This window comes from Entelurus aequoreus, linkage group LG20 (genome assembly GCF_033978785.1).
Source record: "Entelurus aequoreus isolate RoL-2023_Sb linkage group LG20, RoL_Eaeq_v1.1, whole genome shotgun sequence".
Classification (NCBI taxonomy): domain Eukaryota; kingdom Metazoa; phylum Chordata; class Actinopteri; order Syngnathiformes; family Syngnathidae; genus Entelurus; species Entelurus aequoreus.
Genome location: NC_084750.1, coordinates 5,053,586 through 5,076,676, shown reverse-complemented (window position 1 = coordinate 5,076,676; position 23,091 = coordinate 5,053,586). Strand labels below are relative to the sequence as shown.

General features: G+C 41.2%; 1 protein-coding gene across 1 annotated transcript in view; it reads right to left on the bottom strand.

The window, feature by feature from the left end:
* The window catches only part of LOC133635541 (polypeptide N-acetylgalactosaminyltransferase 15-like), a 23,289-nt gene continuing 198 nt past the window's right edge, over window positions 1-23,091 (bottom strand). Inside the window, exons 1-10 of the mRNA XM_062028744.1 lie at window positions 22,895-23,091; window positions 22,653-22,819; window positions 13,471-13,675; window positions 12,980-13,147; window positions 12,765-12,882; window positions 8,193-8,390; window positions 7,941-8,072; window positions 7,746-7,838; window positions 543-686; window positions 1-486 (exon numbers count right to left, since the gene is read on the bottom strand). The exon at window positions 22,895-23,091 is cut by the window's right edge and continues 198 nt beyond it. Of these exons, the coding sequence (XP_061884728.1) occupies window positions 322-486; window positions 543-686; window positions 7,746-7,838; window positions 7,941-8,072; window positions 8,193-8,390; window positions 12,765-12,882; window positions 12,980-13,147; window positions 13,471-13,675; window positions 22,653-22,819; window positions 22,895-23,091 (1,587 nt within the window). The 3' untranslated portion in view covers window positions 1-321. The remainder of the gene's footprint in view (window positions 487-542; window positions 687-7,745; window positions 7,839-7,940; window positions 8,073-8,192; window positions 8,391-12,764; window positions 12,883-12,979; window positions 13,148-13,470; window positions 13,676-22,652; window positions 22,820-22,894) is intronic.

Genomic DNA, 23,091 nt, shown 5'->3' with positions numbered 1-23,091 from the left:
TTCCATTTATGTATTATTAGTCTATTAAATTAAGAGTACAAAGAATAATCCCTAAAACAGGAACACATAACATCAGTAATATGTACGACAATATGGACAAAAATAATGGGACAGTCGGCCATGATGCTAGCAGTAAATCCAGGTGAGGAAGTTATGCAGTTGCAGCTAGAAAAGGCTTGTGGGAAAGAGGTCAGAGATGGCTAAAATGGGATGAGATGGATAGAAGGCGTGCCTCATCCTTTTTGTCCATACTTGAGTATGTAATAATATGTAAAGATATACAGCACCCGGGTGTTGCAGCTGGAGTCCATTGGCGTGTGGTCATGGAGACACCAGCTGCTCAAAGATCCACTGTTGGGCGGGATGAGGCGTGCAGGGCCGCAGGAAGAGGTCCCCCGCCCCGCGGGGTGGCACGCTGGGTGGCACGCTGGCCTTGACGGCCTCCACACACAGGTGCGAGTGCTGGTGCTGCAGCTGGCCGCTCAGCTGAAAAGAGAGCAGGTCAGGAGTTTCTTCCAGAAATGTGAGGGTGATCTTCATACCTTGAGGAAGGTCCACTGGAGCCTGCCGCTGATTGGTCGGTGGCTGGCGCACTGGGAGAGGGCCACCCGTCCTTCGATGGCGTCCAAACACCAAGCCCCCGTGGGGCCCCATCGCACTTCCCCTTGAGAGTTCAGCTCGCAGTGCTGCAAGGACGACAAAGTCCTTTGACATGGTTGCGCCCTAAAGTGCAGCAAGTCTTTACAAACTTGTCAGTAACATTGAATCAACTTGCAATTTCATGACTTTGTCACAATTTGTTCCTCATAATTTTAACCTTAAAAAAGCAAAGGATTGCAACGAGTTGATGTTTTGCTCCTTTTATAGCAGGCAGACTTCAAAGTAGATGGCAGCAATAATGAATGATTCATTTGTAACTGCTCTGTCCTTTCCAAGTTGCGGACATTCTCTGTGTATGCTTTTGTTTGTCCGTCTCTAAAGTTAGTTCATGTTCCTACTAGTGTTGTCCCGATACCAATATTTTGGTACCGATACCAAAATGTATTTCGATACTTTTTGATACTTTCGATTAGGGCTGCAACAACTAATCGATTAAAATCGATTATAAAAATAGTTTGCGATTAATTTAGTCATCGATTCGTTGGATCTATGCTATGCGCATGAGCAGAGGCTCCTTTTTTTTTTTCTTTTTTTTTTATAAACCTTTATTTGTAAACTGCAACATTTACAAACAGCTGAGAAACAATAATCAAAATAAGTATGGTGCCAGTATGCTGTTTTTTCCCCAATAAAATACTGGAAAGGATAGAAATGTAGTTTGTCTCGTTTGTTCGATTAGTAATCGATTGATCGAAGTAATAATCGACAGATTAATCGATTATCAAATTAGTTGTTAGTTGCAGCCCTACTTTCGATAATTTTCCAGTGTTGGCGCTAGGAACTTTCAAAATGGGGCCCCAGGCCCAGGGTCCCCGTCCAGTCATAAAAATGGGGTCCCACAGTACATTTTTGGGGTCCAACTTTTTTGTAACCGTTTTGAAAACAAATGATAAATGTATGCATTATCCTGTTGTATCTCACATTCTATATTGTGTTTTGGAAAAACGTTGTCATAAACGTTAACTCATTAAAAAAAACAATACAAAAGAAAACAAATGTTTATGCATATGTAAATTTATTCAGTTATAAACATTCATTCACTTTCTTTTTTCCTTCATGGATCTAAACTTTACCGCTGCTGGTAGTTTTTTCTATATTTTTATTTCGTAAGTTGTAGGTGTATTTGTTTCAGTATAAAAGTGTAAAAAGTTTTTTGCTTCGGTCATGAAATTATGATAATAGTGTGCCAGGGCATACATACATTATTTATTTAACGCTTACATCTCTAGAGTCTACATCAACTTCAGATTGTCAACAAGGGGACTTTGGGGTGTTGTGTTTTCCCAGAATGCAAAGGAAAGTTGGCGCGGGCAAGGCGTGAAGGTCAGTACATGATTTATTTTTAACTCTACAAAAAAAAGGTGCAAACAAAAGGCGCGTACAAAGGCGGAGATAAACTTGGCTAAGAAACAAAAAACACTTAGACAGAAACTATGGACAAGAAAAAAAACTACACTTACTGTGACGTGAAAAGCATGAAAACTATGGCATGGAATACAAGCATGAAATAAGTCAGCACAGAGCAAATCCAGAATCTCAGGGGTAAGATAGGATAATGTCACCAGGACGATCAACAGAAAAAGACAGGCTTAAATAACAGAGACATGATTAGTGACAGGTGTGTGAGTTCAAATGAATCAGGTGCGTGACATGAGGACAGGTGAAAACTAATGGGTCGCTATGGTGACAAAACAAACGAGAGTGCACAAAGAGTCCAAAAACCAAACCTGAACATAACCAAAACAAAACATGATCACACAGACATGACACAGATTTATTCTAAGTTTTTTGTTTTTTTTATGTTGTGTATTTGTTTGTTTGTTTTCTTCCCTTTTTGTCAAAGAAAACTATGTTTTTTTATGGCAAACACATAAAATATGCAACATCTTCCACCAAAAAATATTTTTCAAAGTGGAATATTTGATGTGAAGTAATCGGAGCCTTGGATAGGTCAATAATTCATAAAAACATTGATTTTGATTCAATATTATGTTTCGAGCAATGTTTTTTTTTAAAGAAAAAAACAGCTTTGTTTTATTAGTTAACATTGCAACTTTTTGTATATTACATTTCACCTGTAAGCTTTTTTATTCCACTTTTGTTATGTTTTTGTTTATTTTAAAAGTATTTTTAGAATGTGCCGTGGGCCTTTAAAACATTAGCTGCGGGCCGCAAATGGCCTCTGGGCCACACTTTTGACACCCCTGCTGTAGATAATAAAACACTTAATCTGATAGGTCTATCATGAATTGATTAACGTGGACCCCGACTTAAAGAAGTTGAAAAACGTATTCGGGTGTTACCATTTCGTGGTCAATTGTACGGAATATGTACTGTACTGTGCAATCTACTAATAAAAGTCTCAATCAATCAATCAATCAAACAATAAAAAGCAGAGCCTGGCGACGCATGCGCGTTTATCATAATGCACAGTCAGCATCTCTGCTTCAGTAAACAATGACGGTGATGCGAGCGACACATCAATCAATCAATCAATCAATGTTTATTTATATAGCCCTAAATCACAAGTGTCTCAAAGGGCTGTTTGCTAACTTGTCAGCCACTTCTCCAAGAGACTCCTTTGGAACACTCCTCGCACATTAACACTTCAAAAGGCACATATTTGCCCCATTTGTTGACGTGCAAAGTATGTTTTTGGGGTGAAGGAGTCTGGTCGGGTGCTGGTTAGCTTGAAGCTAACAGCTAGCCTGTCTCCATCCTCGAACGATGTTGATCCAGCGGGAGATAAAAGTGACATTTCCATGGACTCACAAAGACTAAAACAACTCATTTACTGACTTTACACACACCTTAGTGTTTACAGTCAAGTTTTTCTTTTGACAGCCCCTCGTGGTAAAGTTGTCCGAGTGCAAACTGAGGCAGTATTTGGGATTGATAAAACTTTCGGCGAATCAAAATTTAAGAATTTGTATCGAAAAGTTAATTACTTTGAAGACGACCAATAAAAACGCAATAAACGGGGACGCAAATTTGACGCGGCAAATATAAACTACCGTATTTTTCGGATTATAAGTCGCTCCAGAGTATAAGTCACACCGGCCGAAAATGCATAATAAAGAAGGAAAAAATCATATATAAGTCGCACTAGAGCAGGGGTCGGCAACCCGCGGCTCCGGAGCCGCATGCGGCTCCTTGACCACTCTGATGCGGCTCAGCTACATACATGCCGACCCCCCCTGATTTTCCCAGGAGACTTATGGATCTCAGTGTCTCTCATAGATTACTCCCAGGGAAAAAATAACCCTATTTACACTCTAATTACTAAATAAAGGGAGTGCCCTAATTGCACTGCAGTAATTGTCCTCTATAGCATTTACATACAGCGTGCCAGTCCAGCCACATGTTGCATGTTGTTATTACTTGCACACACAGGAGACAGCAAAGCATACTTACTCATCAGCCACACAGCTTACACTGACGGTAGCCGTATCAAACAACTTTAACATTGTTACGTTACAAATATGCGCCACACTGTGAACCCACACCAAAAAAGAATGAAAAACACATTTCTGGAGAACATCCCACCGTAACACAACATAAACACAACACAACCATTACCCAGAATCCCATGCAGCCCTAACTCTTCCGGTCTACATTATACACCCCCACTACCACCAAATCCCCCCACACATCAACCCCCCCCTCTCCTTTGCGTTGGTTGAGCGGAAGAGTTAGGGCTGCATGGGATTCTGGGTATTGGTACCGTCAGTGTAAGATGTGTGGCTGCTGAGCTAGTACGCCTTGCTGTCACTTACGTGAGCAAGCTGAAATTGCATTCTACGTGTGATCGAGCAGGTACACTGTTAGGGCAGACTGTAGAGGGCGCCAAATGCAGTGTTATCACGCTCTGATATTCGGGAGTCTCCCGGGAAAAATGAGAGGGTTGGCAAGTATGACGCTATCAAGCGCCATTCGTTCAAAACTCGCGGGCTGCACTAACATCAAATTTCCACATTAAAGTGCGTGCCGGTGCGTGTGCCGGAGACCCCTGGTTAACATAGCACAAAGCATTTAAGCTTTGTATGCGGTGTTTTTCATTTTAAATTTTACTTTTTTTTTTGTGGCTCCCATTACTTTCTTTAATTTGTGAAACTTGCCAAAATAGCTCTTTGAGTGGTAAAGGTTGCCGACCCCTGCACTAGAGTATAAGTCGCATATTTTGGGGAAATGTATTTGATAAAATCATCATCGGCAGTCACTCGTAGTCGAGTATGACTGTCCTCAGAATGGATGGGTTCCCATTCGGGAGGACGCCTGCGCGTGACGTCTTTTAGCGTGGGGAGACTGATGCGCCTGCAGCCACCACACGGTCCTTGGCAGAGAGGGGCCTTGATCCAGTGGCATGGATCCATGACGACTGGAGACCACCCTCTGTTGCAGCCTTCATCCGCCTTCAGTGCCGTGGTGACATGCAGTGTCATCCTCCGCCACTTCCACCGTTGAGGTCTTTGAAATGCTATTCAACCCATAGCTGGGACCCTGACAGGTACTACCACCCCGGGTCAGAGTGGACCTGGGAGCAATGATGACTGAGGGGTAACTCCACCTTCCCCAAAACTCCAGAACTCCCGAACTGAAGCCTCATTACCGGATGCAGTTTTGAGTCATACCCAGGACTCTTGATAAAACACAACACCAAGAATAGACATTTGAAAGGCAATTCAAAATAAATAAAGAATAGTGAACAACAGGCTGAATAAGTGTATGTTATATGACGCATAAATAACCAACTGAGAACGTGCCTGGTATGTTAACGTAACATATTATGGTAAGAGTCATTCAAATAACTATAACATATAGAACATGTTATACGTTTACTAAACAATCTGTCACTCCTAATCGCTAAATCTGATGAAATCTTCTTCCTCTGTGTCGCTTCTAAACAACTCTGCCAACTCCAAAGGTAAACAATGCGCCGCTTCCTCTTCTATCGGTACGTCGCTTACGTCAGAGTCATCGTCAGTTGCAGTTCCAATTATTCCAGCCTTTCTGAATCCGGACAGGATGGTTTCGGTTGTCACTGAATACCGTATTTTTCGGACTATAAATCGCAGTTTTTTTCATAATTTGGCCGCGGGTGCGATTTATACTCAGGAGCGACTTATGTGTGAAATTATTAACACATTACCGTAAAATATCAAATCATATTATTTAGCTCATTCACGTAAGAGACTAGACGTATAAGATTTCATGGGATTTAGCGATTAGGAGTGACAGATTGTTTGGTAAACGTATAGCATGTTCTATATGTTATAGTTATTTGAATGACTCTTACCATAATATGTTACGTTAACATACCAGGCACGTTCTCAGGTGGTTATTTATGCCTCATATAACGTACACTTATTCAGCCTGTTGTTCACTATTCTTTAGACATTTTAAATTGCCTTTCAAATGTCTATTCTTGGTGTTGGCTTTTATCAAATAAATTTCCCCCAAAAATGCGACTTATACTCCAGTGCGACTTATATATGTTTTTTTCCTTCTTTATTATGCATTTTTGGCCGGTGCGACTTATACTCCGGAGCGACTTATACTCCGAAAAATATGGTATATTATTATTTTATATTTTACGGTAATGTGTTAATAATTTCACACATAAATCGCTCCAGAGTATGTGTGTGTGAGGCCAAACTATGAAAAAAACTGCGACTTATAATCCGAAAAATACGGTAAACAAAACACCGGCGGAAAGCGATAATCGATAACTTAAAAAAAACAAGCAAACAGGAGTTTTGACCCGGAGAAGGCAGGGTCGGTAAAATAAAAAAAGAAAATCCGCGTGCCGGGGACCCGCGGGCTTCTGGAAATGCGCGTCTTTTCTGATTTCAATGCGTAAAAAGACACAAAAAGTGCGTTAACGCCAACAGTGCTTTTCTAAATACAGGGGACCACAAAAGATGGCACTATAGGCTTTATTTTAACCAAAAATCTTACGGTACATTAAACATAATTGCAATTTTGTCCTTCAATAAAATAGTGAACATAAGAGACAACTTTTCTTTTGTCATTAAGTAAGCAAACAAAGGCTCCTTATTTAGCTGCTGACGTATGCAGTAACATATTGTGTCATTTCTCATTCTATTATTTTGTCCCAAAAAAAAGGTACTTTTTGGAGACGGTGTAGTACCAAATATGATTACCGTATTTCCTTGAATTGGCGCCGGGAATATAGTATTCGCCTGCCTAGAATTACAGCCGGGTCAAACTCGCTTCGCAAAATAATTAGCGCATGCTTGGCACTTCCGCCGGGTCAAATATGAGTCATTAAATGACTCCCGCCTCCTGGTGGTAGAGGGCGCTAGTGATCCTTCTTGCGACTACCAGTACTGCAGGAGACAGGTACTGCAGAAGAAGACAACAAGCAGCAAGCATGAGCAGCAATTGTTTGCTTGCACTTTTAACATGGAGGATTACATATCTAAAATAAAACAGTTTTCTAAACTGGACCTTCAATCGAAGCAGGAGGTAATAATTAAAGGAATATCTCCAGAGACTTTTAAAATTGAAGAAAGATAAGAAAGACTGCCTTTGATCAGAAGCAGCTGCACATGGACCCATTTACAAGTACAGGTAAGATCATAATAACGTTTTTTTTTATTAAATGTGCTTTTCATGATAATGTATGCGCCGGAGTGAGAAGAGGTTTTAAAATAATTAGCGCATGCTTGCCCATTCCGCATGGTTTTGGTAACCGCAGGAGTGAGAAGAGGTTTTAAATTAATTAGCGCCCCTGCGGCTATTCAAGGAAATACGGTAATTCGTATCGCGGTACTATACTAGTACCGGTATACTGTACAACCCTAGTTCCTACACATTCACTGCCGCACATGAAGAACATTTGTACAGCGCTCATTTGTTTTGAGAGATTACCATCACACTTCAACATCTCTAACGTATTGCAAATGAAAATGTGTCGACGGTGATAAATACAAGTTCAACGACATATACATACATAGAAACTAGGAAGTGAATGTAGATAGACTACATTACCCAGAAGGCTTAGCGCTGAAGACAGGAAGCAAACATTGCAAATTCCTGATATGAACTGTTGTCATGGTTACCTGGCTGCCTGTACCGCTGCATGGGGCTACGATCATGGATCCACCATGGGCTGGGCGGTGGTCCACACAGCCGCCGGACGCCATGTTGTACAGCTTCCATTGGGACGAGAACACATTCTTCTTATTCAACCATCGCGTGTGTGTGTGTGTGTGTGTTTGTGTGTGTGTGTGTGTGTGTGTGTGTGTGAGATATACCTCGCCTGACTGTCCCAGTCTATCCTGGGGGATGTAAAGTTGGGGATAAACTGTACTCAGGTACCAGTGGAAGTCCTGACAGCCCAGAGTCCTCTTGAGCAGCAGGCGCTCAGTAATATTAGGGCTCTCAGACTGCACATAATAAAACATGTGTGTGGTTTCTGGCTGGTGACCAGGTCACATGACACCCACACACCCACACACACACCCACACCCACACCCACACACACACACACACACACACACACACACCTGACTGATGAAATGAGCCAGAGTGTCCCTCCTGTAGAAGATCTTGCGGTACGCCTCCATCCATACGTCAGCTATGCGGATTTTGTTCCTCTCCAGCTGCTCCTGGTCTGGGAAACGCTTAGGGGGGTGGTGCTGGTGGTGTACGTGGGCCACGCGGGAGCAGGGGACCACCTCCATGGAGCCCCCGCATGACCACACCTAGGCCAGTGTCAGAAAGAAGCAAAAATAAAAACATAAATACTAGAGATGTCCGATAATACCGGACTGCCGATACTATCGGTCGATAAATGCTTTAAAATGTAATATCGGAAATTATCGGCATCGGTTTCAAAATTATCGGTATCGGTTTCAAAAAGTAAAATGTATGACTTTTTAAAACGCCGCTGTGTACATGGACGTAGGGAGAAGTACAGAGCGCCATTAAACCTTAAAGACGCTGTCTTTGCGTGCCGGCCCAGTCACATAATATCTACGGCTTTTCACACACACACACATAAGCGAATGCAAGGCATACTTGGTCAACAGCCATACAGGTCACACTGAGGGTGGCCGTATAAACAACTTTAACACTGTTACAAATATGCGCCACACTGTGAACCCACACCAAACAAGAATGACAAACACATTTTGGGAGAACATCCGCATCGTAACACAACATAAACACAACAGAACAAATACCCAGAACCCCTTGCAGCACTAACTCTTCCGGGACGCTACAATATACACCCCCGCTACCCCCTATCCCCCCACCTCAACCCCGTCCACCTCAACCTCCTCATGCTCTCTCAGGGAGAGCATGTCCCAAATTCCAAGCTGCGGTTTTGAGGCACGTTAAAAAAAATAATGCACTTTGTGACTTCAATAATAAATATGGCAGTGCCATGTTGGCATTTTTTTCCATAACTTGAGTTGATTTATTTTGGAAAACCTTGTTACGTTGTTTAATGCATCCAGCGGGGCGACATAACAAAATTAGGCACAATAATGTGTTAATTCCACGACTGTATATATCGGTATCGGTTGATATCGGTATCGGTAATTAAGAGTTGGACAATATCGGAATATCGGATATCGGCAAAAAAGCCATTATCGGACATCTCTAATAAATACAGTCGTGCCTCACTGTATCGAGCGTCAACGCATCAGAGATAAAAAATAAAAAAAACATTCTACAGTCTTAATTTCCCTTCGTATTTCTGATTCTGATTCTGATCCTTAAAAAGCATTTTTAACATAAACTCAAAATATCAGTACTGCAGCTGTATTTACCATACCAATGCAATCGCATTGTTCAGTATCGTGGCCACTGATTGGCTCAGCCTCAAGCAACATGACAATAATTACCATAAACACTATAATTACTACAATGCAGTGTTTTTTTTACCAAGTAGCACCTCAGAAAACACTTGGCTCTCCCAGCACCGCCATAATGAACAACATTCAAACTCAGTAGCGCCGTAGGCCTAAATATTCATGAAAAACAAGGCAGATGTTTTATTTAGCAAGTATACGGAAACATTACACAGTTTGAACAGTAGCACTGTGTTTGAGTAAAGGAAATTACAACTGGTACATACAATATACAATTAAGTGATTCCTTTGGCTACTAGAGGCCACGAGATAGAGCCCGCGTACCACTAGTGGTACCAGTACCACAGTTTGAGAATCCCTGCTATACTGGATGAATTGAATTTAAAGGTGACTAAAGGTTGTTATTTTGTGTATGGAGGGCTCTAATAATGTTGAAAAACGTACAGTTTTTCATACTCCAGCTATGAAAATATTGAATTTATAATGATTGATTCCGGCTTGTATTTATTGCAGTCATGTCCGGAACCAATTAATGACAATAAACAAGGGACGGCTGTACTTGTGCCGCCAGACGATTACATTTGAATCAGATTAGTCACAGGATTGCTGTGGAATAATGATGATTCATGGATTAATTAAATATCTATTTTCCCACCTACATTATTGGTAGGGGTGCAATTATTTATCTAGACACATATATATGTACACTCGCACGCGAGCGCACACCCACTCCCACGCGCACACACACACACACATACTCTTGTATTTGTTACGTAATGAAAAATGCCTACCTCTCTAGGACCACCCTTTCCAGATATATACAAATTTGTATTTTCAACATTAATAATATATACAAACTATACAAATATAAAAAAGGTAAGCTTTTTAGTAAATTGTTTTTATTTTATTTTTTGTTTGTAATTGGTTAATCTTCATTATTTACTTTAAGTTATTACAGTATGTCTCTATATATTTTTTTAAAAAATTAATTTTGGCCAAAGGGGACGTCTTTCAATTTCTTACACACACACTTGTTATTGCACATGTTGGCCAGAGGGGGGAGCACTTCGAATTTTTACACACACTTGTTATTGCACATGTTGACCAGAGGGGGAGCACTTTTGAAACCGACACACAGTCAATCTGAAAAATCCCTCCTTTTTGGGACCACCCTAATTTTGATAGATTTCACCACCAGGGGTGCAAATGAGACATTTTCTATTAAATGCAATGGTTTTCCGTATCGGGAAAATAATTTATGAGATAGGCTCCAGCACCACCCCGCGACCCCGAAAGGGACAAGCGGTAGAAAATGGATGGAAGGGATGGATTTATGTCCTAACTTGTTCACCGGTCGTCATATGGAAGGTATATTTCCTTGTCGATGTCTCAAGAAGGGTAGCAATACAAGAACACACACACACACACACTGGTTATCATTTGGAATGGGGACCAAGTTTTTGATCATCACTTGTGGGGACCACCCTTTCTACAGCTTGTGGAGGCATAAAAAAAATGAGGTCAAATGGCCACTGCCCATTTAGCTCATACACGTCTTTAAATCTCTGGATTGATGAAGTAATGTGCTGATCATTCTTACTGGGGACCCTGGGGAGAAAGAGTTAATATGGTATTTTGTATTTAGTGTATTAGATTCTGCAACTAGTGTTTGGATCCCACTGTACGCAATATCTGGAAAAAAGCATTTCACTGTGGTGTACTCTGCATGTGACGAATAAAACTTTGAACCTTGAACCTTGGTTCATGGGGACCAAATTTAAATAATTTTGCATAATTCACACAAATACGTGACTACTGAGGACCATTTTAAAAAAATAAAAGTTTTAATTAAATATGACATGATCCTCAGAATACAGCACTACAGCTGTCCTCTTATAGGAAGTTTCACCACTTAAATGTTAAAGCAAATCCTGCATCTTCTGTGACATTACTGAAAACTGCGATTTAGCAGTAATGAAGTTGTCTGCAACTCCAACTACCATATATAGAAGGATGGAACATTCTGAATGTGAATCATACTTTAAGATAATAATGTTTTATAATCATGCTGTATGAAAATGTCATCCTAAGGAACACTAAACCAGATTTTGTTTTTGGAAAAATATATTAGTTTGAACTAAGGATGGATACCATACAGAATCACAGTACTATTAATGCCAGGATAACAAATGTTTCACTTTTCACTTAGGCCTCTTCAGAATGGATCTGACTATCATTTAAAAAGGTTTCCCTTTAGGGGACCTGTTTTTTTGTCCCCATACCGTCAGAGGTCCCCTAAAGGTGACTGTGTAAACCAGGGGTGTCAAACTCATTTTAGATCGGGGGCCACATGGAGGAAAATCTACTCCCAACTGGGCCGGACTGGTAAAATCACGGCACGATAACTTAAAAATAAAGACAACTTCAGATTGTTTTCTTTTTTTTTTTAAATAGAACAAGCACATTCTGAAAATGTACAAATCATAATGTTGTTGGGGGTTTTTTTTACACTTACATGTTGTGGTTAACAGTATTCTATCTTTATTTGTCATTATTTATACTTTCTGAATAAATTATGTGATAATATTCATCAGTCAAATCATTGGTGTTGATTTTCAATCTATCAAGATAAAAAAAATAATATCAAAATCACGTTATTCATGTAGTTTGATCATTTTCCTGGACTGGTGCACTCACATCATGTGGTTACTTCTTTTTTTTTTTTTACATATATAGCATCATCCCCAATGATACAAAGAATTGCTATTGCGACATCTAGTGGACACATTTAGAACGGCGGTTTCTTTCATTCCAAAATTTCGGCTCATTTTTATATTTAGCAAACTTATCCCGCGGGCCGGATAAAACCTGTTCGGGGGCCTGATCCGGCCCACGGGCCGTACGTTTGACACCCCTGGTGTAAACAGAGCGATGTCCCCATTAAGTAAGCATTGCCAGAACACACACACACACACACGCACACACACACACACACACACGCAAAGTATATATGCAAGCAGAAGTAAGCAAGCAGTTTTCAAACATTTTCATGACAATTATCATACCAGATAGTTGATTGGGAGAATCTGTTTGAGTGGACATTCAATTCTGAATCAAGTGGTCACCTCAGGAATGGGATGGAATGGTGAGGTGGCCAAAGATTCACACCCCAAACTATTGGTGTTTGATTTTGAACAAAGAGTTGGGAAAGATGGAATGTATTTTGAACGTTGTGAATCAAATGGAAAATACTTCCTTTACCCTGATTGACAGCTCAAGGTGTTCCCCTCCCCACAGCACAATCCCGGGATCGTAGGCTCCCACGTGGTGGAAGAAGAGTCTGTCCATGGCCAGGACTCCGCCCCCTAACGCTGGACTCCTGTTGCAGAGTGAAGACAGGATGAAGTCAAACATTCCCACACGTCACCATGTCAGGAAAACCAAAGAAAAAGACGGAGGTTTCATCCACGACTCACAGCACAGGCTCAAGCGCCGAGTCCGAGTCCCAGTCTGGCTGCTCGGCTTTGGATTCCCAGTAGAAGTCCAGATTCCAGTTGAACACTCCCCGCACCGGCCACTGGGTGGCGTTGTACTGGAAGGTCTGCCAATGGATCACATCCATGATGGGGGAAACAACTCTGGTCCTGCACACACAAAACACCACCTCCATGAAGAGAGAGAGAGAGTGTGTGTGTGTGTGCGTGCATGTGTGTGTGTGTGTGTGTCCTTTATTAGTCAGCCCTGGACAGCATGTGTTAGAAATATTTGCACCATGTGCTAAAATCTTCAGAGAAGAGAGTAAACATTGACAAGAAGACAAGAGTTCTGGGAGCAAAAGAGAAAGAAGGACCATCATGTGAGAAGATTGGCTGACTAATTGGAGCCCCACTGCACAAGTCTGAGGGTCATGAGACCTTCCGCCTTTGCAATCACACAACCACACCTGGCCGGTGAAGAAGACCGCTACCTGTCCTGGGCCACCCTCTCCAGGAGTGGCTCCAGCCAGCCGCTGGGACATTCCAGGTGGGAGTCCATGAAGACCAGCACCTCCCCCGAAGCTCTGGATGCACCCAGGCTGCGACAGCCGCCCACACCCAGACGCTTGCTGCTGCGAATCAAACGCACCCTGTTCACTCCTGACAAGTATTCACTCAGCGCAGTCCTCAGCTCGTCTGCAATGACACCGTGCATGGATGAATGGATGAATGATGGATGGACACACGGACGCATGAGTACGGGGGAAAGATGCATGCATGTGCAGCGTTCAAAGATATAGATGTGTAGAAGTGATGATGGACGAATGAATGAATGTGTAGAGGAGATGGATGCATGAATGTGCAAAGATATAAATGGATGTGTAGAAGTGATGATGGACGAATGAATGAATGTGTAGAGGAGATGAATGCAAGAACCTGTAAAGATATAGATTAATGTGTAGAAGTGATGATGGATGAATGAATTAATGTGTACAGGAGATGGATGCATGAATGTGCAAAGATATAAATGGATGTGTAGAAGTGAGGATGGACGAATAAGTGAATGTGTAGAGGAGATGGATGCATGAATGTGCAAAGATATAGATGATGTGTAGAAGTGATGATGGACGAATGAATGAATGTGTAGAGGAGATGAATGCAAGAACCTGTAAAGATATAAATTAATGTGTAGAAGTGATGATGGATGAATGAATTAATGTGTACAGGAGATGGATGCATGAATGTACAAAGATATAAATGGATGTGTAGAAGTGATGATGGACGAATAAGTGAATGTGTAGAGGAGATGGATGCATGAATGTGCAAAGATATAGATGGATGTGTAGAAGTGATGATGGAAGAATGAATGAATGAATGTGGAGAGGAGATGGATGCATGAATGTACAAAGATATAAATGGATGTGTAGAAGTGATGATGGACGAATAAGTGAATGTGTAGAGGAGATGGATGCATGAATGTGCAAAGATATAGATGGATGTGTAGAAGTGATGATGGACGAATATATGAATGTGTAGAGGAGATGGATGCATGAATGTGCAAAGATATAGATGGATGTGTAGAAGTGATGATGGAAGAATGAATGAATGAATGTGGAGAGGAGATGGATGCATGAATGTACAAAGAAATAATTGGATGTGTAGAAGTGATGATGGACGAATAAGTGAATGTGTAGAGGAGATGGATGCATGAATGTGCAAAGATATAGATGGATGTGTAGAAGTGATGATGGACGAATATATGAATGTGTAGAGGAGATGGATGCATGAATGTGCAAAGATATAGATGGATGTGTAGAAGTGATGATGGAAGAATGAATGAATGAATGTGGAGAGGAGGTGGATGCATGAATGTGCAAAGATAGACATGTAGAAGTGATGGTGGACAGATTAATGAACGTGTAGAGGAGATGAATGCATGAATGTGCAAAGATATGGATGGATGTGTAGAAGTGATGATGGACGAATGAATGAATGTGTAGAAGAGATTAATGCATGAACGTGCAAGGATATAGATGGATGTGTAGAAGTGATGATGGACGAATGAATGAATGAATGTGGAGAGGAGATGGATGCATGAATGTGCAAAGATAGACGTGTAGAAGTGATGGTGGACGAATTAATGAACGTGTAGAGGAGATGAATGCATGAACGTGTAAAGATATAGATTAATGTGTAGAAGTGATGATGGACGAATTAATGAATGTGTAGAGGAGATGGATGCATGAATGTACAAATATATAGATGGATGTGTAGAAGTGATGATGGATGGATGAATTAATGTGGAGAGGAGATGGATGCATGAATGTACAAAGATATAGATGGATGTGTAGAAGTGATGATGGACGAATAAATGAATGTGTAGAGGAGATGGATGCATGAATGTGCAAAGATATAGATGGATGTGTAGAAGTGATGATGGAAGAATGAATGAATGAATGTGGAGAAGAGATGGATGCATGAATGTACAAAGATATAAATGGATGTGTAGAAGTGATGATGGACGAATAAGTGAATGTGTAGAGGAGATGGATGCATGAATGTGCAAAGATATAGATGGATGTGTAGAAGTGACGATGGACGAATATATGAATGTGTAGAGGAGATGGATGCATGAATGTGCAAAGATATAGATGGATGTGTAGAAGTGACGATGGACGAATATATGAATGTGTAGAGGAGATGGATGCATGAACATGCAAAGATATAGATGGATGTGTAGAAATGATGATGGAAGAATGAATGAATGAATGTGGAGAGGAGATGGATGCATGAATGTACAAAGACATAAATGGATGTGTAGAAGTGATGATGGACGAATAAGTGAATGTGTAGAGGAGATGGATGCATGAATGTGCAAAGATATAGATGGATGTGTAGAAGTGATGATGGAAGAATGAATGAATGAATGTGGAGAGGAGATGGATGCATGAATGTGCAAAGATAGACATGTAGAAGTGATGGTGGACAAATTAATGAACGTGTAGAGGAGATGAATGCATGAATGTGCAAAGATATAGATGGATGTGTAGAAGTGATGATGGACGAATGAATGAATGTGTAGAGGAGATGGATGCATGAATGTGCAAAGATATAGATGGATGTGTAGAAGTGATGATGGAAGAATGAATGATGAATGTGGGAGAAGATGGATGCATGAATGTGCAAAGATAGACATGTAGAAGTGATGGTGGACAAATTAATGAACATGTAGAGGAGATGAATGCATGAACATACAAAGATATAGATTTATGTGTAGAAGTGATGATGGACGAATGAATGAAGGTGTAGAGGAGATGGATGCATGAATGTGCAAAGATATAGATGGATGTGTAGAAGTGATGATGGAAGAATGAATGAATGAATGTGGAGAGGAGATGGATGCATGAATGTACAAAGATATAAATGGATGTGTAGAAGTGATGATGGACGAATAAGTGAATGTGTAGAGGAGATGGATGCATGAATGTGCAAAGATATAGATGGATGTGTAGAAGTGATGATGGACGAATGAATGAATGTGTAGAGGAGACGGATGCATGAATGTGCAAAGATATAGATGGATGTGTAGAAGTGATGATGGAAGAATGAATGAATGAATGTGGAGAGGAGATGGATGCATGAATGTGCAAAGATAGACATGTAGAAGTGATGGTGGACGAATTAATGAACGTGTAGAGGAGATGAATGCATGAATGTGCAAAGATATGGATGGATGTGTAGAAGTGATGATAGACGAATGAATGAATGTGTAGAGGAGATGGATGCATGAATGTACAAAGATATAGATGGATGTGTAGAAGTGATGATGGAAGAATGAATGATGAATGTGGGAGAAGATGGATGCATGAATGTGCAAAGATAGACATGTAGAAGTGATGGTGGACAAATTAATGAACATGTAGAGGAGATGAATGCATGAACGTACAAAGATGTAGATTTATGTGTAGAAGTGATGATGGACGAATGAATGAAGGTGTAGAGGAGATGGATGCATGAATGTACAAAGATATAGATGGATGTGTAGAAGTGATGATGGACAAATGAATGACTGAATGAATGTGGAGATGAGGTGGATGCATGAATGTGCAAAGATAGACGTGTAGAAGTGATGGTGGACGAATTAATGAACGTGTAGAGGAGATGAATGGATGAACGTACAAAGATATAGATGATGTGTAGAAGTGATGATGGACGAATTAATGAATGTGAAGAAGACAGGAATGCATGAACGTGAAAATATATAGATGATGTGTAGAAGTGATGATGGACGAATGAATGAATGTGGAGAGGAGATGGATGCATGAATGTCCAAAGGTATAGATAGATGTGTAGAAGTGATGATGGACAAATAAATGAATGTGTAGAGGAGATGGATGCATGAATGTGCAAAGATATAGATGGATGTGTAGAAGTGATGATGGACGAATGAATGAATGAATGTGGAGAGGAGATGGATGCATGAATGTGCAAAGATAGACGTGTAGAAGTGATGGTGGACAAATTAATGAACGTGTAGAGGAGATGAATGCATGAACGTACAAAGATATAGATTTATGTGTAGAAGTGATGATGGACGAATGAATGAATGTGTAGAAGAGATGAATGCATGAACGTGCAAGGATATAGATGGATGTGTAGAAGTGATGATGGAAGAATGAATGAATGAATGTGGAGAGGAGATGGATGCATGAATGTGCAAAGATAGACGTGTAGAAGTGATGGTGGACGAATTAATGAACGTGTAGAGGAGATGAATGCATGAACGTGTAAAGATATAGATTAATGTGTAGAAGTGATGATGGACGAATTAATGAATGTGTAGAGGAGATGGATGCATGAATGTACAAATATATAGATGGATGTGTAGAAGTGATGATGGATGGATGAATTAATGTGGAGAGGAGATGGATGCATGAATGTACAAAGATATAGATGGATGTGTAGAAGTGATGATGGACGAATAAATGAATGTGTAGAGGAGATGGATGCATGAATGTGCAAAGATATAGATGGATGTGTAGAAGTGATGATGGACGAATGAATGAATGAATGTGTACATGAGATGGATGCATGAATGTGCAAAGATAGACGTGTAGAAGTGATGGTGGTCAAATTAATGAACGTGTAGAGGAGATGAATGCATGAACGTGTAAAGATATAGATGGATGTGTAGAAGTGATGATGGATGAATGAATGAATGTGGAGAGGAGATGGCTGCATGAATGTGCAAAGATATTGATGGATGTGTAGAAGTGATGATGGACGAATTAATGAATGTGAAGAACACATGAATGCATGAATGTGAAAATATAAAGATGATGTGTAGAAGTGATGATGGATGAATGAATGAATGTGGAGAGGAGATTGATGCATAAATGTGCAAAGGTATAGATGGACGTGTAGAAGTGATGATGGACGAATAAATGAATGTGTAAAGGAGATGGAAGCATGAATGTGCAAAGATATAGATGGATGTGTAGAAGTGATGATGGAAAAATGAATGAAGGAATGTGGAGAGAGATGGATGCATGATTGTGCAAAGTTAGACGTGTAGAAGTGATGGTGGACAAATTAATGAACATGTAGAGGAGATGAATGCATGAACATACAAAGATATAGATTTATGTGTAGAAGTGATGATGGACGAATGAATGAATGTGTAGAAGAGATGAATGCATGAACGTGAAAATATATACATGATGTGTAGAAGTGATGATGGACGTATGAATGAATGTGTAGAGGAGATGCATGCATGAATGTGCAAAGATATAGATGGATGCGTAGAAGTGATGATGGATGAATGAATAAATATTTAGAGATGACGGAAGCATTAAGGTGTAAAGATCTAGATTAATGTGTAGAGATGGATGGTTGGATGAATGAATGTGTATGCGTTCACAGATATGGATGTGTAGACGGGATGATGGTCAAATGAATGAATGAATGTGTAGAGGAGATGGATGCATGAACGGGCAAAGATATAGATGGATGTGTAGAAGTGATGATGGACGATTGAATGGATGTGTAAGTGACAGATGCATGAATGGATGCACACAGATATGGATGGGTGATGATGGATGGATGAATCAATGAATTATTTAGAGGTCATGGATGCATGGATGTGCAAAGATATGGATGGATGTGTAAAAGTGATGATAAGTGGATGAATGAATGTGTAGAGGTGATGATGGATGAATGCACTGCATACAGATGTAGACGGATGGGATGATGGATAAATGAATGAATATTTGGAGGTGATGAATGTGTAAAGATATAGATTATGTGCATAAGTGATGATGGGTGGATGAATGGATGCGTAGAGATGATGATGGATGAATGCACAGAGGCATACAGATATGGATGGATGTGATGATGGATGAATTAACTAATATTTAGAGGTAAAGGATGCATTGATGTGCAAAGATATAGGTGGATGTGTAGAAGTGATGATGAATGGATGAATTAATGTGTAGAGGTGATGATGGATGAATGCACTGCATACAGATATAGACGGATGGGATGATGGATAAATGAATGAATATTTGGAGGTGATGAATGTGTAAAGATATAGATTACCGTATTTCCTTGAATTGGCGCCGGGAATATGGTATTCGCATGCCTAGAACTACAGCCGGGTCAAACTCGTTTCGCAAAATAATTAGCGCATGCTTGGCACTTCCGCCGGGTCAAACATGAGTCATTAAATGACTCCCGCCTCCTGGTGGTAGAGGGCGCTAGTGATCCTTCTTGTGACTGCTGGTACTGCAGAAGACCTGTGCTGCAGAAGAAGACAACAGCAGCAATAGTGCGCAGCCATTTAATTTACCATGGAGGATTACTTATCTAAAATAAAACGGTTTTCTAAACTGGACTTTCAATCGAAGCAGGAGGTAATACTTAAAAGGAAGATCTCCATCGAGACAGAGAGACTTTTAAAACTGAAGGAAGACTTCTATATCGATGCTTTTCTTCAAAAGGAGCTGGCATGGACTCATTTATACCTAAAGGTAAGACCATAATAACGTTTTTTTAATTAAATGTGCTTTTCATGATAAGGTAAGCGCCAGAGTGAGAAGAGGTTTTAAAATAATTACCGCATGCATGGCAATCTCGCCTGCTTTTGGTAAACGCAGGGGTGAGAAGAGGTTTTAAATTAATTAGCGCCCCTGCGGCTATTCAAGGAAATACGGTATGTGCATAAGTGATGATGGGTGGATGAATGGATGCATAGAGATGATGATGGATGAATGCACAGAGACATACAGATATGGATGGATGTGATGATGGATGAATGAACTAATATTTAGAGGTAAAGGATGCATGGATGTGCAAAGATATAGGTGGATGTGTAGAAGTGATGAGTGGATAAATGGATGTGTAGGTGATGGATGGATGTAAAGGTGATGGTGGATGCGTAGGATGGATGGATGTCTAGATGGGATGATGGATAGATGAATTAATGTGTACAGGAGATAAATGGATGTAACAGTGATGGTGGATGGATGTGTAGAGGAGATGGATGGATGTAACAGTGATGGTGGATAATGCGGATGGATGTGTACAGGAGATGGATGGATGTTGCGGAAATGGATGGATGGATGTTGCGGTGATGGTGGATGATGCAGATGGATGTAACAGTGATGGTGGGTGATGTGGAGATGGATGGATGGATGTAACAGTAACGGTGGATGATGCAGATGGATGTAGAGGAGATGGATGTAACAGTGATGGTGTATAATGCGAACTGATGTGTACAGGAGATGGATGGATGTTGTGGTGATAGTGGATGATGCAAAGATTAATGGATGTAGAGGAGATGGATGTAACAGTGATGGTGGATGGTGCGGATGGATGTGTACATGAGATGGATGGATGTTGCAGTGATGGTGGATAATGCGGAGATGGGTGGATGGATGTAACAGTGATAGTGGATTATGTAGAGGGGATAGATGTATGTAACAGTAATGGTGGATGATGTAAAGGTGATGGATGGATGTAACAGTGATGGTGGATGATGTGGATGGATGTAGAGCAGATGGATTTAACAGTAATGGTGGATGATGTAGAGGAGATGGATGGATGTAACTGTGATGATGGATAATGCAAAGGAGATGGATGGATGTAACAGTGATGTGGATGATGTAGAGGAGATGGATGGATGTACCATTGATGGTGGATGATGCAGATGAGATGTTGGATGGATGTAGAGGAGATGGTGGATGTAACAGTGATGGTGGATGATGCAGAGGAGATGGATGGATGTAACGGTGATGGTGGATGATGTAGAGGTGATGGATGGATGTAACAGTGATGGTGGATGATGTGGATGGATGTAGAGGAGATGGATTTAACAGTGATAGTGGATGATGCAGAGGAGATGGATGGATGTAACAGTGATGGTGGATGATGCAGAGGAGATGGATGGATGTAACAGTGATAGTGGATTATGTAGAGGAGATGGATGTATGTAACAGTGATGGTGGATGATGTGGATGGATGTAGAGGAGATGGATGCAACAGTGATGGTGGATGATGCAGAGGTGATGGATGGATGTAACAGTGATGGTGGATGATGTGGATGGATGTAGAGGAGATGGATGTAACAGTGATGGTGGATGATGCAGAGGAGATGGATGGATGTAACAGTGATGGTGGATGATGCAGAGGAGATGGCTGGATGTAACAGTGATAGTGGATTATGTAGAGGAGATGGATGGATGTAACAGTGATGGTGGATGATGCAGAGGAGATGGATGGATGTAACAGTGATGGTGGATGATGCAGAGGAGATGGCTGGATGTAACAGTGATAGTGGATTATGTAGAGGAGATGGATGGATGTAACAGTGATGGTGGATGATGCAGATGCGATGTTGGATGGATGTAGAGGAGATGGTGAATGTAACAGTGATGGTGGATGATGCAGAGGAGATGGATGGATGTAACGGTGATGGTGGATGATATAGAGGCGATGGATGGATGTAACAGTGATGAAGTAAAGAAGATGGATGGATGTAACAGTGATGGTGGATGATGCCGAGGATATGGATGGATGTAATGGTGACGGTGGATGATATAGAGGCGATGGATGGATGGTGCAGAGGAGATGGATGGATGTAACAGTGATGGTGGATGATGCAGAGATGGATGGATGTAACAGTGATGGTGGATGATGCAGAGGAAATGGATGGATTTAACAGTGATGTTGGATGATGTAGAGAAGATGGATGGATGTAACAGTGTGGTGGATGATGCAGAGGAGATGGATGGATGTAACAGTGATGGTGGATGATGCAGAAGAGATGGATGGATGTAACAGTGATGGTGGATGATGCAGAGATGGATGGATGTAACAGTGATGGTGGATGATGCAGAGGAGATGGGTGGATGTAACAGTGATGGTGGATGATGCAGAGGAGATGGATGGATGTAACAGTGATGGTGGATGATGCAGAGGAGATGGATGAATGTAACAGTGATGGTGGATGATGCAGAGGAGATGGATGAATGTAACAGTGATGGTGGATGACGTAGAGGAGATGGATGGATGTAACAGTGATGGTGGGTGATGCAGAAGAGATGGATGGATGATGCGGATGGATGTAAGAAAGAGAGCCATGCATGCATGCGTGTTTGCAGCGAAGCAGACATACCGTGAGTACTGAAGTCGTCCACTAGGAGGAGCTCCAACAAGAAGTCTTTGGGTGCTGTGTTGAGGACACTTTGCAAAGTGCGTAAAAGAGTTGGCCAAGCCTCGTCGTGGAAACAGATGACGACACTGGCAGAAGGCAGCGACTCACTGTACATATCCTCCAAACACCTGTCATGTACACATGGTCAAATATTATGTATCACATACCAACTACTCGACACGGCGTCAAAGTTGCGCACTCACTCGGGTGGTCGCACCTCCGGCAGAGACACGTCCTGGTCACGCAACATGACGCCCTGCTTCTTCGCTGCCTTGAGCACTTTGTAGCCCCACTTCTTCTCGCTGCCCTGCGTGGAGCCCACGAACAACAGCTGGTCCTCCTGAAGCGAGTTGATGGGGGCCGAGTCCGCCAGCAGCTCCAACGCTGCGTGGCGGAATTG